The sequence below is a fragment of the Neofelis nebulosa genome, chromosome 18 (assembly GCF_028018385.1).
Source record: "Neofelis nebulosa isolate mNeoNeb1 chromosome 18, mNeoNeb1.pri, whole genome shotgun sequence".
In the NCBI taxonomy this organism is placed as follows: domain Eukaryota; kingdom Metazoa; phylum Chordata; class Mammalia; order Carnivora; family Felidae; genus Neofelis; species Neofelis nebulosa.
Genome location: NC_080799.1, coordinates 42,120,189 through 42,137,558, shown reverse-complemented (window position 1 = coordinate 42,137,558; position 17,370 = coordinate 42,120,189). Strand labels below are relative to the sequence as shown.

The 17,370-nt window shown below is 51.0% G+C and overlaps 1 protein-coding gene across 4 annotated transcripts in view; it reads right to left on the bottom strand.

Annotated features, from left to right (window-relative positions):
- CREBBP (CREB binding protein) overlaps positions 1 to 17,370 on the bottom strand; it is a 127,112-nt gene that overhangs the window by 36,580 nt on the left and 73,162 nt on the right. For all 4 annotated transcript variants that reach the window (XM_058710575.1, XM_058710573.1, XM_058710574.1 and 1 more), the window contains 10 exons: positions 16,462 to 16,702; positions 15,024 to 15,137; positions 7,433 to 7,675; positions 6,040 to 6,142; positions 5,685 to 5,831; positions 4,930 to 5,047; positions 4,060 to 4,231; positions 3,686 to 3,730; positions 1,462 to 1,586; positions 468 to 656 (listed from right to left, as the gene is read on the bottom strand). In XM_058710575.1, coding sequence (XP_058566558.1) covers positions 468 to 656; positions 1,462 to 1,586; positions 3,686 to 3,730; positions 4,060 to 4,231; positions 4,930 to 5,047; positions 5,685 to 5,831; positions 6,040 to 6,142; positions 7,433 to 7,675; positions 15,024 to 15,137; positions 16,462 to 16,702 — 1,497 coding nt within the window. The remainder of the gene's footprint in view (positions 1 to 467; positions 657 to 1,461; positions 1,587 to 3,685; positions 3,731 to 4,059; positions 4,232 to 4,929; positions 5,048 to 5,684; positions 5,832 to 6,039; positions 6,143 to 7,432; positions 7,676 to 15,023; positions 15,138 to 16,461; positions 16,703 to 17,370) is intronic.

The following is a 17,370-nucleotide window of genomic DNA, read 5'->3' as shown; positions in this document are numbered from 1 at the left end:
ACTCAGGATCACATGTGAATTTAAAACACACCATTAAAGAGGTGCCTGGGTGGCTCAGTCAGTTAAGCATCCGACTTTGGCTCAGGTCACGATCTCACGGTCTGTGAATCTGAGCCCCACGCTGGGCTCTCTGCCGACAGCTCAGAGCCTGGAGCCTGCTTCAGATCCTGTGTCTCCCTCTCTCTCTGCCAATCCCAGCCTGCACTCTGACTCTCTCTCTCTCTCTCTCTCTCCAAAACGAATAAACGCTAAAAAAACAAAACCCCAACCCCAAACCAGAACACAAAGACCAGGAACCAAAAGATGACGACCCATTCCACTTTTGTGGGAAGCTCACCCAGAGATGGTAAGAGTAATTCTAAAGAGAGTAAAAATGACGCAACAAAACGGGAGGTGGGGGGAAACGAGAGATGTGAGTCACATGCCAGGTCAGGGGGAGGCTGGGGCTCCATCACCAGGCACGGTACCTGCGGCACACCCGTCTGGGCCGCCGGCTGGCCCAGGCCCACACTGCTCACACTCATCGCCCCGCCGGAGGACTGGAACTGGTTCTGAGGCAGGAACTGGTTCTGCGAAGGCGCCTGGGCCATGATGTTGGTGCTGTGAGCGCCCATCATGTTCGGAGGCTGGGGCATTCGGGAAGGAGAAATGGCCATCTAAAAGACAAGCATCGTCGAGAGTTCAGAGGACGAGGGCCAGAGTCTTCAAGATAAACTAGAAGAGACGGAACTCTGCGAATCTCCCCTCCCCCTGCCTTCTCACGCAAGGTCTCTGAGGAGCCAGCTGCAAATTTATCTCTGAAGGGAAATCAATAGCATGCCATAATTTAAAGTTCAAAATATGCCTTTTACGACTTCTCTGAAGCATTAAGAAGGCAGCCTCAAGGGGCGCCTGGGTGGCGCAGTCGGTTAAGCGTCCGACTTCAGCCAGGTCACGATCTCGCGGTCCGTGAGTTCGAGCCCCGCGTCGGGCTCTGGGCCGATGGCTCGGAGCCTGGAGCCTGTTTCTGATTCTGTGTCTCCCTCTCTCTCTGCCCCTCCCCCGTTCATGCTCTGTCTCTCTCTGTCCCAAAAATAAAAAATAAAAAACGTTGAAAAAAAAATTTAAAAAAAAAAAAAAGAAGGCAGCCTCAGGAGAGTAAGCTCTAGGAGACCACAGATGCTGTCAAGCACCTCTCTGCAACTGTGGGAGGCTGCGAGCTCCAATCTCAGACATGTCTTCTCGCAAAGTCTCAAGTCCCTATTAATTCATCATCCCAACAAAAATAAATAACGGTCAAATAATTCTCGCTGTAGTAATGAAGACCAAAAAGAGGCAGAGAGATGTGAAGTAAATAAACCACAGCCAAAACCAAAGGAGTAAGCACCAGGGGATTCTTGACCTACAACTTCACTGTGCAGAGAACTTTCCTTACCCGAGCAAGGCCTCCTCGGCACAGCTGAGGCCAACAGAAGCACTTACCCCTGGAACGGAGCCCATGCTGTTCATCGGGACAGAGTGGTTCATGGGGGACGCTGCACGCGGTCCCATGGGAGCCTGCGGCAACTGTACGTTCCCCAAGGACATTGGGGTAAATGAATTCATCCCTGTAAACGTACCCACAACGGTTCATTAGAAAAAGTACCCACAGGAAAATAAGAGCTACAAACTTGCCAAATGCTAAGCGAAACAGAGTGGAACATGTATGCAATACACACAACAGAAAGAAAAATCACGCAGCGAATCAGAAAAGATGGTGCTGTACCACTTTTCAAATCCGGAAAAACGGCACCAGTGCAGTGGTGGTGGTGGTGGTGGTGGTGGTGAGAGCGGTTTGGGGAGGGTGGGGAGGGTAGCATGAGGAGACAAAGGGAGAAAGTCAGGTAAAGCACCCGTGAACGAGGCAGTGCCAGGAAGGTACACCTACATCCACAGGGGACGTGTGAGCCAGGGTCCGGGCACCCATTGGAGCCAATCTCCCTAACACCTTCTGGAACAGTGGCCCCCGTCTCCTCTCCTGCAGGAAGGCCATCCTCATCATCCCAGGCCTCCTGGCTCTTCAGCTGGGTTTACCCTTACTGTTAGAATCTGGGAGAAGACTCGAAATACGGTTTTAATCCTGCAAGTGTGCTAAGTGTTTAGAAAGTGCCCAAGGGCCAGCAATTCTCATTCCCCGCCTCCTCTCTACAGACTGGGAAGCTCTCACTTCCGTGGCTACTTCACCTTCCCAGGGGTGTTCACAGCCACAGGAGTATCACACAATGAAAGACACCTCACTGGCCACTAAGCATCTCCGGGCCACAGAGTCTCATTCTTCCTTATTTCTCACAATACTCTGGAAACTCTGAGCTCTACATAAAGGCTGGTTCAAGCAAGTCTTAGGGCTGACACTGGGGCTCAAGCAGAATCCTTGAGATGCTGCCTTAATACTGGTGTGGCCAGGACAACGTCTCAGAGAACATGTGCCTCGCTCAGCATTACCTTCGAGGACACCTAGAAATGTCACCCTAAAAACCACGTGCCAGCACGGGGGCCAGGGGGGCTTTCTAGGAAGGCTGTAAGCTTCCCTCTCTCCTTGAGGATTTTATGAAGTAAGAGAAAAAGGCAGCACTGAGAAACAGTACCATGAAGGGCTCCCTCTTCACACAGACACAGGTGCTGGTAAGGAAGGTGTGAGTGCTGTGCTGTAAAACTCCTCCTTCCATAGCCTGCTCAAAAGCCCTCATCAGATCCCAAACCAGCCAAACCTTCCATGTCACGTCCGACGCAGCACTCGGCTACACTCCCTCGCTCCATTTCCCTGGCTTCCCAGTTTCCTTCACTCCTAACTGGTCCATCAAAACAAGTCCCTCAAGTTTCTCCGGATCATCAGTGTATCTCCTGGGTCTCTCCAGCATGCACGAAGATGGCCACAACTTTTTCAAGTTTACGATTATTATTTTTTAGTCATCTCTACACCCAACGTGGGGCTCACACTCATGATCCCAAGATCTAGAGTCTCATGTTCCTCCGACGGAGCTAGCCGGGCGCCCCGAGGTTGCCAACAACTTTTACAATGACCTCTTCTCCTGTCTCAGACTACTCTGCACACAGCTGCAAGGCCTTGCTGTGGAATCCCCTGGAAGTCGCCACCTCTTCTCAAAACCTGGAAAAATATCCTACTGTTCCAGTCCCAACTGGACAAGAGCTGTAAAAACTGTGAAATGCCCCTCTCCACGAACTCCAAAGACCGCCTCCGCCACAAACACCACAGACCCTCAAGTCGAGTCCAGACTGGCTGCGGCGCCCCAGCCTCTCGAGGAGCACAGACACACGCTCTTCTGCCCACACCACCCTCCCGCTCCTGGCCGGCTCCATGCTCTCCTCTGCAACATTCACAAATGTTTCCTTCCCCCACCTGCAATGCTTCTTGAGGTGACTCTTCCTAAGAGAAATAGACCCTCCTGTCCATTTAAAAAAAAAAAAAAAAAAAAAAAAAGCCTAATCCCATTTCCTATCTCCCTGGAGAACTTTCCTATGGTCTTCTAGCTTCCAAACACCACAGATACTCATACTGCCTGTGGAACTGAATTCTGGTCATTAGCAAAAGGAACAGAGGGAATAACAAGGAGCTATAAAGAAATACAGAGGGGAAGAGGAAAAGCGAATGAACTCTGTGACCATTCAACGTTAAACCAAAATAGGATTCACAACAATAGTTCAATACCTTGAGAAACCTGCACGCGATTCACTGGCAGGGGCATGGGTCCATCTAGAATGGCAGAAAAAAATCAGTCATTTAAAATAATCCCTCATTTGGGAATAAAGAATTTTATCTTCAGAACTTCAAACTTAAAGGGAAAACCAATCAACGGGTCTAAAAGCACTGTGCATTCTGAGGCCAGCACACCCTTAAAAGGGTCCCTCCACGAGAGACTCAACGTCCAAACACAGGCTAAGGCGGAAGGCCACGGCCACTACCACTGTTTCCAAAGCACGGGCTCCCTGAGAACATAATTCCACATGCTAGGAACTACACCCCAAACACAAAGGGAAGAACAAGCCAGCAGACTAAGGGCTGGCAGAAAGAAAAGTCCTTACTTGGAGGCCTCACAGGTTGTGCCTGCGGAATCCCAGGGGGCTGTGCCCCGGGGGCTGGTAGGGCGGGCTGGTTACCCAGGATGCCTTGTTTGTGTAAACGTGACCTCCGCTTTTCTTCTAGTTCTTTTTGTATCTTGTAAATTTTTTCTGCCAGTAAGTGATAGTATTCATCCTGAAGAGCAATGATAACATTCAATGTTAGACGGTGAAAGCTGTAAAAACCCCAATGATCTGTGTTAGATGTTCTAACAAACTAATGAACTTTTACATTAGGGACACTGGCAAAGGTAAGCATTCTGCACTTCTGGTCCGTTTTGTGGTCCTGAGTAAGCTCTAGTCCTGACGGGGCCGGGGGGGAGCTGGGGGGAGCTCCAACTCACGACCCCGAGATCAAGGGTCACGTGCCCTACCAGCTGAGCCAGCCAGGCGCCCCCAGTATCCAGCACTTCTAACCGATACACCTAAGGCCCAACTTCATGGTGAACACCTCGTGACATGACAGGACTTATCAGGCAGGGAGTCCTAACTGAACGCACGTCACATTTCATTCCACAGTCGAATCACTTCTTGGATATTCGACACCGGCAGTGACACAGTACGAGCGTTATAAAGAGTGCCCACTGTGGAGCACATCCAAGGATAAAACACAATTCTCCATGCCCCGGTCACCACTGTAGCAGTGACATCTGTAGTCAAACAAGAGAGCGGTACAGGGGTCTCAGGTCCTATCTGGGATGTCTCTCTGGTCAGCATCCCCAAGGTGATGAGTCGACCTGACTAGCAGATTCCCCTATTTCCAGACAACGAGCCGGACGGATGCAGTTCTATCTACTGCAGGTGCCGTGCGGCTGAACACGTAAGGCACCCTACCCTGCTGTTGGCGGACTCGTACATGTCCCCCTCCACTTTCTTAGCATAGGCCACCAGGTTCTCCATGCGGCGATCCTTCAGGGCTGCCGGGTCAGGGGTTGGGAAGATGGCTTGGACCCTGGAAAGACAACACACTCCGTCAACAGACTTTCGGTATACCATCAGTACCTTGTTATTTTACACAACTGTTTCTCACAAACAATTTTCACTAAAAAGAGAAAGGCAAACAAAACCACTCCAAGGGAATCAGACTGACCCACTTCACCTCTGATTTAACTTAACTAGCCTGAGAAAGTGAACTGCTGACTTCCTCTCTGTTACCACACTATGGTGTGGCACTATCGTGTCCTCTGTATTCACCAGGCTCAAACTCCCCCGATTATGTGGGGCCTCCATGATTATAATCTTGAGCCCTAAAACAAGGCAAAGCTTCTGAACTAATCCCAGCTCCCCGTTGCATGCCAGAGCTCAGAGGACGGAAGGTCTGGCCACACTGGGAGTCCCGACCTCTGCGACGTGGGTCACAGCACAGGCCCTGCTGCAGGGGCTGCGATTCCGTGGCCTGCCGGCAGTGGCTGTGGATCCCTAAATAAGCATGCGACCCTCTTCAGCTGCTAGGGCACTGTCTGTCACCTGGGGCCCAGGGGACCACTCAGGAATTAAATCGGACATCAGTGAAACCGCACAGCTGTCGCACTGCTGTCGGCCATGACATGTTCCCGTCATATGTGAACACGGGTGAGGCGGGCACATACAGTTTATGCACTAGGTGGCTCCGCAGGTCCTGAGTGACATGTTCGTGCCAGCTTTTCCGCACGCCGGTGCTGGAAGGAGGTGCCGCTGTGGGTATAGTGCTGAGGGTCCCGAGGTTTGCAGAGCCTGAGCCGTCGTTCATCAGTGGGCTGGGGAAAAACAAGACACTCAGTCCACCTACGCCTCATTTACATGAGGCTTTTCAACCACATGTGACTTTTAGCAATCCCCTGCCCCCTGCCATTTAAGCTACCTTCACCGTCACCCATTTAGAAAGAACCCCAATTTTGTGATTCCCAACCCACTTGCGTGCGCGACCGTCGCTCAGAGAGGAGCCGACTGAAACGGGGGTCTTACTTTGTGGCCCCGAGGGAAGTTGGAAGAGCTGATTCTGAAATCAAGTTTGGCGGCTGCTGATCTGTTGTTATTCCTCCTGCTGGAATGTTCATTGGGTTATTTCCTTTAAAGACAGAAAGAAATCCACCAAGTCGTAAATTATAATCCACCCCTCACAGTTCCGGTAACAGACAAATCACCACGTAAGTAAGTCATTCTCCTGAGTTATGACAATAACCACTACGGCAGGAACTCTGGAAGCTGTTTCTCCGGTAACAGCCATCAACTTGAACCAGGTCCGCGGCAGTCTCCTCCTCACTGCATTTTAAGTAACCCAGATGAGGCGTGCGTGGAGGCCGGCGGGCGCCCTAGGTGTGCTCTAGGGCTGTGACGCAAATTATAAGCGATCCCCTCCGAGCCTCAGACTTTTACGCCGGCTTCATTAACACCATGCCCTGAACAACTAAACTGACCTGTGTCACACAGATTTGGGTCAACTTTTCTTCTATCAGAAAATAAAACCAAAGAAGTAACGTGCACGTGAAAACACTTGTGTACAGGGTTCCCGTTAAAGTAAGAAAAAGTTGACGGAGAGAGAGGTTACAGGTCTTGTCCCACATTATATCCCCAAGTAGGAGTGGAGTCACTTTAGAACTCAGGTCTGAGGGCTCCAACCCGGTCTCCCGGCCGGGAGAAGTTAGTGTGCATTAGGGCAGTTGGGTTTTTTCCCCCCCCCAAAAAGCAATAAATGAGTTGTTTTTAATCGTCATTCTTAAGGTTAAAAGACTTACTCTGTTAGGAAAACAATAAAACTAACACAACCATCTTGACCTGACGGACCTAACTGCTTGGCTTAAGCCTGACTTTAAGAGCAATGTGTCAATTTACAGAGAAATGCTAAGAAAACAGTATGCAAACATGGCAAAAACTGTGGGGATACCCCGGCCAATGAGCTGACATGACACCAGGAAACACCATTACGGGGAGAGTGGCCGGGACGGGAGGTGCTGGGGGACACTCCCGCCAACCTGCCCACATCTGGGCCGGTCACCTCGCGCTGTGGGTGGGGGGAGCCGGCAGACCAGCTACAGGCTCCCCCTCAGGAGGGCACTCTAACAGGTGGGACTCGGCATTGTGAGCCACTGAATGCCCTTCGTGAAAACCGTCCCGACAGGAGCGGCACGGCCATCAAATGTCGGCTCCTGTGCAAATGCTTTTCTTCTCACAAGCCTGTCACATCTTCCTTGCACTCATACTTCAGTCTTTCCCCAGAAGTTTTCTATTTCAAGGATTTAAAAGATATCATCATCATAATTTATATGTATATTAATTTGAATTTAAAGTAAAAAGCAGTAACTGAAAACAGCCGCGGGTTGTTCCGGACGAACGAGCTCTCGAGAGTCCCTTCACCTACCCAGGGGGTTGAGAGTCCTCATCTGCTGGTGACTTTGAGGCTGTGCTGGTTGCTGGCCGGGAACCTGAGGCTGCAGCTGCGTCTGGGGCTGGTTCAGGTAGGGGAGACCAAGGGCAGCATACGCGCGCTGCATGGAGCTGGGGTCTATGGGATTCGGGTTACTCAGCGAAGCGGCATTCTGCTGGCCTGTGCCGACAGAACCGATCGTGTTCTGAATCCCACTAGCTGGAGACCCCAGGATGGCTAGAAGAACAAACAGACACACAAACAAGAAAGGTAAGTAAAAAGGAGGAGGCCACACGTGACTGAAAAACTACCGAGAAGCAAGTACGATTGTATCGAGAGACTATCCACCCGTGTCCCGAGGCAAGAGAACACGGCTACCGAGGAAGGAGCTGTGCAGACAAAGGGACCCTCGTCTAGTCGTGTATTCTGCATAGCAGCAGTTGGGAAGCAACGAGATCCAGAAAAGCCAAGCTTTTTTCTATGTCAGAAGGCAACAGCCCACAGAATCAGAGCTCACTTAAGGACAATCACATATGAAATCTAGACGCTCAGAAGTCTGTGCCAGGGGGAGCAGCAAACGCGTTGTCGACAAGAGACAGTGTTCTGATTGGGGGCGGTGTGGGCAGCTCGTCTGCCACCACGGACATGACCTAAGGGGGCCCCTGTGGCTGCCACTCTGCCTGGGGTCCTGCACTGCTCACCTGCACGGGTACAGAGGATGAAACAAGGAGCAGAGTGATACCCAGTTGGTCAGTTTTGTTACTCATTTTAATAACTCTATGACAAAATCTATCTCATGACAAAATCGCAATTCCTTACAACCTATGTGCACAGTGGCATTAACCCACACGTCTTTCCTACGCCTTCCCACGCAGGAAGGCCCCCTACTGAGCGGTCTGGCTATCTAAAGATGCTGAAGAAAAAACTGTATCGACTGACTGACGTAGCCAAAAAGAACGGGTGGAACGAGGCTTGGTGGATTTGCATTTCCCCAGGTGTCACCTCAGCACCACTGAGGACAGCACAGACTCAGCTTCCACCACCTGGCCTAGTGACGGCAGGGCATCCCCTCTGGGTACTCCATGTACCGGGCCGATCCCAAAAGGCCGAAGAAAAATCTGTGGCAACACAGAGAACCCCATTCCCAAGGACTTCAGAGTTAACAGAGATGACCCCAACTTTGCATCTCCTTGGCCCCTTGGAGTTCAATTCATCCCTCTGTCCGTCCACCCCAATCTCCACATTTGGTGGGCACTTGCCATAAGGCAGAAGTTTTACGTGCTACTATCTATTCTTATTCTTAAGATTTCCCTTCTTCCCAACTCCTCCCAACTTTGGTCACGTTATACACAGTAGCTTATAACTGATACTATGACATATGACCTTTGATACATTAAGCAATACCACAAAGGTCTCCTTTCATATTGAGACCATTACGTGTAACAATATTCTCACATTCAACCATCAGTGCAACCGATGTGTAACATAAGCACAGTGTAACATAACACTGTGTAACAGTGTAACACAGTGTAACATAAACAACTCACATTACTTATCAGAGTATTTTAATTACACCTAAACGTGTAAGAAAAAAAGATCTTGGTAATTACATATTCCGTACTATTAACTTTTCTAATAAAGACATTCAGATCTCAAACTCATTAACACTCATTAGACAAAATCACGCGCACCAAGCACCTCATTATTGTAAGTGAAAAGTGATTCCCAAGGTACACTTTATGACAAGCGTGCAGCTCAAGTCATGTATGATTTCTCCAGAAGTATTTTCTCTAATAGTTAATACTCCCCCAAACGTTCAACACGTGCCCACCATATTCCTAAAACTGACCACGCCAAATCTAAGACCTCTGATGTTACAAGGAAAGTAATCCTGGGAGGAGGATGAACTGTTCTCTCACCCAGGGGTAAAGAACAGACCCAGACTGCATTTGCTGCACACAGGGATGAACTGCGGAGAGGAACTGAAAGAAAGACGCTATCCACGTGGCCTCCGTTTCAGGGTGAAAAACCAGCGACTTCTTCCTTCTCTTTTCCACTCTCATCCATCAGGCCCCAAATGCCATCCCTTCCCCCAAAATGCCTCCTCCCCCCAACCTTAGGGTGAATGCCACTCGTTAGGCAAAGGCCATTTATGGGGAAGCCAGAACCTCCCACGGAAGCTGCTGACATGGTCACTGTATTTTGTGTTTGTTAATAGCATTTATTTTCTACGTGTAAACACTATTGTATTTTCTTATTAAACAAACATACAGTATCTGTCAGAAGACAAGTAAGCATCTGGTAGCTGACAATCCTAACAATCCAGAGGCATGGAAAAGAAAGCATAAATAAGTAAAAAAAAAAAAAAAAAAAAAAAAAGGTCTCCGACCTGTAAGCATGGTCCAATTTGAGTCCAAATGCCGTTACGGTGGGACACGAATACCTCAGGGTAACGGAACGCACACATTTACTAGAGGAGTCGTGCCTGTCTGAAAGAGGTGTCACCAGGTAAAAGTGACCATAAACCCCATTCTGTGAGCTCAAGGCACTACCACCCCTGCCAGAAGTTCTCCTCATCTGTCGGGCGGCAGCAAGGCTTCCTGGAACTTGCACAACGCCTCCCGGGTCTCTGCTTCTTTGTGGGCACTCGCTCACTGCACAGAGGGTGCGTGTGGACTGTGTGGGGCGTCCTGCTAGGCTCCAGGACGCGAGCACCAAGTCTGCCCTCACACAGAGAGAACGGATTAACCTAATAATCCGCTAAGGAACGGGAAACGGCAGCTCTGGACCCTGGAGCGGAGAAACCACACGCGTCTTCCCCGAGCCCGTCCGCTCCCTGGAGGCAGTGTGCTCACAAAGCCCAGCACAAAGCCCCGGAAAGGCCCTAGCGGAGTCCGGAGTTGGGGGCACGGCGGCAGGGTGGCGGAGCAACGGCCGTCCGAGGGCCCTGCCAGTGCCGCGGGCCTTGGGACTGAGCCAAAGTCAGGAGCGCCAAAAGCAGCGACGCCTCGTTTATCGGCACGAGGGAGAACGAGGCCTTGCACGTTGATCCCTGTCACACATTACTGACGGCTACCTCTTTAAATGTCCAAACCTTGTGCTCTTTTCCCCATTTGCACACCTTCCTTCCTTTCTCGGAGCCCAATGCTGTATTTCACGCGCGATCCGCCACTTCACACGGTGTCTCAGCACCTGAGTGTGGCTCTCCTGCCGGCAGCACGTCTTCAAAACCCTCCCTCACCTCCACTGCCCCAGCTAACCTGGGCGCCCACGACCTAGGAAATAAATGGCCACATTCTACAGTGGGCTCTTTTGAGGACCCGCCTGCCACTTCTTAAGTCGGTCCAAGGCAGTCCTCCCCCAGAGGGAACAGAAGACTGTTCCAATGACCGGTCCCACATAGGGCACGCGGCGGACATTCAAGTCCCCGGTCATTCTCAGCAAAACTCAACTCAATCTGAAAATCCAGGGAAAACTGACACAAATCAAACTCCAAAGCTTTGTCGGCGTGGTGGGAAATACACCACAAAGCACGCAAAGCAGCTACTGCCTCTTCACTGCTGAGATTTCTACGGAAAACGTCGTGCTGGAATTTACTCAGACCTGCAGACGTCTCCGCAGAGCGGTTCCTAGGCCACGGTGCCTTCCAGGTGTCGTGTGCACCGGAACGGCCTTCCTCTCACGCTTTTTTTTTTTTTTTCAAGTAATCTCTACACCCAACATGAGACTCGAACTCACAACCTCAAGAGTCACATGTTCTACAGACTGAGCCGGCCAGGCGCCCCTCCGGCATCCTCCCATGCGCGGTACAGGGCGGGACAACACAACACCAGAGCCCCAGGGCCAGACCTCTGGCACGGGTACCACCCGGCAACAACACAAAAGCCTCTGCAACACGTTTCCTTCGGAAGCCAAATGACTGAGAAGGGGCACACTGTGTTCAAAAGAGCAAGGAAAAAACTGCTCTGATGAAATACATCACCAGGCGGCTGGGTACTTCAATCAGGGGTGAGCAAGCCCACTGCTCTGCCCCTACAGCCACTCCGGTCCCACCGCCCCGCCTCTGTTCTCCAGCCCAACCGCCGTCTGTCAAGAGGTACCGGAGAATCTTGAAAGAGCTCTCAGGTGGAACAAGGGCCTGTTCAACCACCACTTACTGAGCACCGAGCAGGCTGCTCCATGAGGAAAAGTTTTAAAGAGGCAGATCTGGACTCGATACCAGGAAGGAAGGCTTCTCATGATCAGAAGTGCTTCAAATGGGAACAAACAGCCAGACCAAGTAGTGAGTTGTCAAGCCAGTGGAGGTATTCAAGGAACAGGCCAGAGGACTACGGACTTAGACACTCTCAGTCCTCACACTGCGGCTCGGCCCGCGTCTAAGGCAGCTGTGGGCGGTGAGCCAGTTTGGTTTGGCTCTGAGGCTGGTCCTGTCCCATCTCTTCTGACAGTCCCTGTGGGATTCTGAGTGGGGAACCCCATGATTTCCCCAGGGAAAGACTCGAAACTTCTCAACAGCTCCAGGACAGACAGACACCCAGCCCTTCAAGGCATGCAGGGCAGCACATCTCGGCTGTTAATGCAAATACTAATCATCTAGCAATTTGTTAAAATGCAGATTTTAATACGGGAGGTGTGGGATGGCCCGAGTTCCTGAAGTTCTAACTGGCTGGCCCGCAGTGCCTGTGCAGCCTGGTCGGAGGACTGTACTGCGTGGGGAGCAGGAACCGCAAGGATGAGGCGCCAGGAGTTTAAACAGGGAATTCGGTCGTGTGTCCACACAGCCCCAGTCCTCCGTGCAACCTGTGCACTGGAATTCACTGTAAGTCAGATGCCAGGACTGACATTAGATATACACCTGGAAAACTCCTAATTATTCCATAAAACCTGATTACCTCTATAAGGGAGGGATAACAGCTCAAGATCGGTGATGACACAACGTCTAGAAAACAACTCAAAGAAAAATCAAAACAAAATCTCGACAGAGGCCAAAAAGGCAACCAATGGTCTGGGACGGCTCCACAGAGGATGCCGGCAGATCCTGCCAACAGAGACGTCGATGGAAGAAGCGGGCAGCGGGCTGCGCGAGCGTCTGGGGGCAACCTGCCCGAAAGCGCGGCTGTGGCAGACGCGCCTGGGTCTCAGGCAGCGCCCGGGGGCCCTGACCTTTTGCCACAAACACCCCTCTCTCCCCGAATCACCTGGCCTGCACAGGAAACTCGGGAGTCCACGCTGGTTGTGCTGATGCGACGTGTGCCGTCTAGAATGTCCTTCCACTGCTATTCTGCGGACACTGGGCTCCACGAAGCCCCGCCTTCCACACACGCTGACCCTCCCCTCCAGGACTGCCGGTACCACCGACCCCGCCCGACCTCGCTCCTTCCGGGGTGCGACTGTCATGTCATTTTAGCGGATATATTCCACTCTGGACCCTGACTTTGAGTTGTCGGCAGGGCTGGATCCACATTTCCTCTCTACTGCCCGACACCGATGTTCACGCGCCACGAGCACAACTTGCTTTAGGAGAGGAGAAACAACAAACGTTTGTAGAAAACACACTGCTGACAATCTCTCACTCGCCACATCAACTCTTCCGCCCTCAGAAAACCACAGGGCTAGAGAGAGCCCAAAGAACACACTCAGGGCTGAAACCTGAAGTGAAGCACTTAAAACTTTCTTAAATGAGTGCTTTCGTTTCTTTTACAAAAAAAAATCACCAGAACCTTGCATAAAGTTGATGTAAATACTCCCGGTGACTTTATGCTATAAAATCACCGAGGTGACACCTCACGTTATGACTGGTAGAAACGCTGTGGTTGACCACTTCAGAGCACGCGCTGAATCAATTGTCACAACATTCAGGCAGTTACAAGGATGTTGAAAAAAAAAAACCCACATACATTTCTTTAAAAAAAAAAAAAAAAAAAAAAAAAAAACCCACACAAGCGTTTCTTAAAAAGAGAAATCACAAAAGTTTAACATTGTCATGGCAACACATACTAAAAATAAAAGGTCCCAGAAAAGCCACACCCCCAAATCAGAAGTTCAGAATGAAGTCCTCACTTATTCATGGAATAATTACCTCGGCACTTAAAAACCCTATTACTGAGACGTGTCCTAAAACACCAGAAAGTGTAACCACCACTATATACTAGTTTAAAAAAAACAGTTTTACGCTGACTTTGAGGAAAAAGCGGCCTATTCCAGTAGAACTCCTGTCCCAAGTACACAGTTCTGAAAGCCCCAGATTGCGGGAACTTCGCTTCACGTAGGAGAGATCCCTGAAAACTGGGTGTGAATTCCCACTGTGGTCAATCAAAGACAAATTTGACTGATTCAGAAAAGTGTCTTTTAAAGGGAACTAAGCACGAGTCCTTGCGCAGGGAGGGAAGAGGACGGGCCCACAGGCGAAGCCCGTCCCACGCTGGGGCCGCCCTCTGGGGTGGGTGGGAGGGGGACGCGGGGGCCTCCCCGTGTGGCACCCACGGCACCCTTAGGGACGAAGCGCTGGCCAGCGCGCCCTATGCCCCAAGGAAACGACCAGAGACGCGGCAGCACAGGCTGCCCAGGCAGCAGCGGGGCGTCGAGGAAGACGATCAAGAAGAACGAGAGCGACGAACACGCAAGCACAAACAAGATGGCGCAGACGAGATGGAGGAAGATGTGCGAGACTGGGCGGCGCCGCGGGTCCCCGGAGCGGCGCCGGCCCGAGGGGCGACCCGACACTGGAGGGCACGTCCTAGCTGTCCAAACCGAGGGACACACCCAAAGGCCACAAGGTTACCTCTGAAATGACAGGGAAGGGCTTAAAGTGGAGAAGAGATGCTCATCCTCTCGCCGCTCTGGTGCCCACGGACGGCAGGGGCCCGGGGGCCACGCTCAGGCCTCCTGAGCAGGCACCGGCGCTAGGCCGACCGGCTAAGGGCTACACAGAAGGCTCGAGAGACGACAGAACGATGGGGATGGTCAGGATGCGGCCAGTCCTGGGGCAGAGACTCAATCGGTGTCGAATAAGCTGTTAGTTACACAAACAGGTCTGGGCACTGCCTCTGCTCGGAGGAGGGAAAACCTCGCGGGTACCTCCCTGACCCTGCCTACCTGGCTCTTCTAGAACACAGCTCTCTCCAGACTCACTTCAGGACAAGGCGTTTCCAATTCCAAAGTAAGCGTCCCCTCTCTCTCCCCGCCCCCTGAAGTCACTGCCACTACAGTGACGCGACCTTCAAACGCTCAGAAACTGAGTGCCTGTCAAGACAGGGGAAGGCTGGTCAGGTCCTCTCTGCGATCACAGCGCCCCTCCTCCTGGCACTGCTCCGCTGCTGCCGACTCTAGTGCGGTGCTAGTGCGCGTGTGCCGGGGGCCGGGACGGAATTCCAAAATGGCCGTGCGCACCGTGCACACCGCAGGTCCGTCTCTCGCTAAGCTCAGCTTCCCCCTGGCGTCACTGTGCCGCTCCACGTCCATATCTCTGCTCGCCACTACCCTTGGCGCTAGTGATTTCTGCCCTGCTTCCTGCCTCCTCTCCCGCACTCTCTTTAGAAAGAGCTGTTCTCACCTCCGAGCTTCTCTATCCCCAATGCTCACTTACTTTGTTGGTTTCGCTTGTCACTGGCATTTTTCAAAGGGAGGCAAACAGGACAGTCATGTCGTGTGCAGTTCTTCCAATGAGAGATGATTTGTCGTGAAGATGCACAATGGGCAACTATGACCAGAAAAACAACGAGATGTTATTTTTCTATCCAGATCGTCACACTTTCAATTACACCTAAATTATAATGCCAGATTCCATAAGAAAATGGTAACATGTGTAACCATAACACAGTACAGGCAGTCCTCAACTTACAAACGGGATGTTTTCCAAAAGTTTGTAAGTCAACTGTTGAGAATTCTGAACAAAAGTTTCCCACAGAAGCAATGCCATGAATGATGGTGAGTAAGATTCAGCCCACAAAACAAAAACTATCCGACTTGAAATACCGAACGGTTGGAATGAAAGGTAGGACAAATAATAATTACGTCGTGTCACTATTGAAAATAAAATTTCTACGTTATGTTGAAGGATGAAACCATCTAAATAAATACTGCAGTTCAAGAAATACATACAGAGAAGCACATGAGAAGTCTGTGGAGAGTCTAAAGTGGACGCCGGTCACTTCTCTAAGTACTTGAGAGAGTGACGGAACCTAGTGGTTACTCTCAGTCTTGATTTTCACTCTGTACTAAGGCACTGTGATTTTTTTCTAAAGGCCCAGCATGGCCCGCTCCTACTTCTCCATCAGGATCAGGGTTATGCCGGGGGCTCACATATGTCACCAAGGGAGAGAGGGAGGTCAGGGAGAGATTCTCCCTAAGGTTTAGGAGCACAAGTAAGAAGACAGAGAGGAGGATAAAGACGAAAGAAAGCACAGTTGTTAGTAAGAAACACTTTCCTCTGCAGACTCAAGGCGTCCGCCACAGAAGAGGGGGAAGGGAGCACAGGACGCGCCTGAATCACCCCCTTCTCCAGGAGAAGGCAGGAGGGGGCAGGGATGATACGGTGCACACGGTTTCCCATGTCACGGATCGTCACCTAGGACGACTTCGCTGGTATCCTGATCGGCCTCAAGACGAAAGGGCAGAGGAGCGAGGCGGGGGCCCCACGGCCAGAACACACGAAACAGCTGCAAGACCGATGCTCGAGGTTCAGGGAAGGTGTGCGTGCGTGCCTGTGCCACGCCGCCCGAAGAAAACCGGAGCTAAACACGTATGATGAAGACAGGGCTCAAGAAGTGACAAATGTCTTCCGTGACAGAGGAAGGAGAAAGAGAACAGAGGCAGGGCGCAGCCTGGCCCAGTAAAAGCGCACAGAATCTTAGGAAACCAAACCGCCGTCGTCCCAAGCAGGTAAGCGCCCCAGCGGCACGTGACGGGCTGGTGCGTGGGGACGTAGGTTCTAGGAACCTTATTCACGAGAGAGCTACTGAAGGACACTACAGACAAATTTTATCCTAAGCCATGCCACCGGGATTTCAGAAAACAGCACTTACCTTGACAGGCTTTCCCAGCCTGACAGTGTGTCATGTGATTCAAAACATTCTTCATGGTTCGGCAATGCGGGAGAGAGCAGGCCCGAACCTCTCCGTTCGCTTGTTCTCGTCTCTGACACTTGTGAGCATGAAGCAGTAGAACCAGCTGCTGCTGTATCAGTTTGCGCTTTTCAGGATCTGCAGTGGGGCCTGCTGTGATCGCTTGTGTGGGTACAATTCCCACCGAAGTTTGCATCTGAGACTAAAATAAAACAAATTAATAAAGATACTTTAATAAGCTTCCAGAGGCCTAACTCATGTTCACTGTTTTTCAAACTCATGTTAAAGCTGACGGACCACACTAGCCACAGAGAGAAGGGGGCTGGCGTGGTTTTCTTCAACTCATCAGCAATTTTAAGGAAGGTCCAGGAGCACAGAAATAAACCAAACCAACTCAGAGGGCTGATTACAGTTCACTCGTGGGGCACCAGGGGGGCTCAGTCGGTTAAGCAGCTGACTCTTGATTTCAGCTCTGGTCACAATCTCATGATTCAGGGGTGAGAGAGCCCCTTATCTGGCTCTGTGCTGACAGCACGGAGCCTGCTTGGGATCGGTTCTCCCCCTTTTTCTCTGCTCCTCCCTGCTTGCACACGTGTGTTCTCTTTCTCTCTTAAAATAAGTAAATAACATTTGAAAAAATACAAATAAAACTAAAGTTCACTCATGTGCGAGCACCTCGGAGCAAGAAAACGACACCTGTTCTTTAACTGCAGTAACCAAAGCCCAGCTTATTCTACGACCTAGTCAAGTGCAGGAGAAGCTGTGGACTGGCTTAGCTCAAACTATAGGAAACTGCTGTTTTCATAGGCCCAGTGGCCCAAGGCTGGCAATTTCAAATGGTTCAACCTAATTAAGGGGACTGTCAAGGCC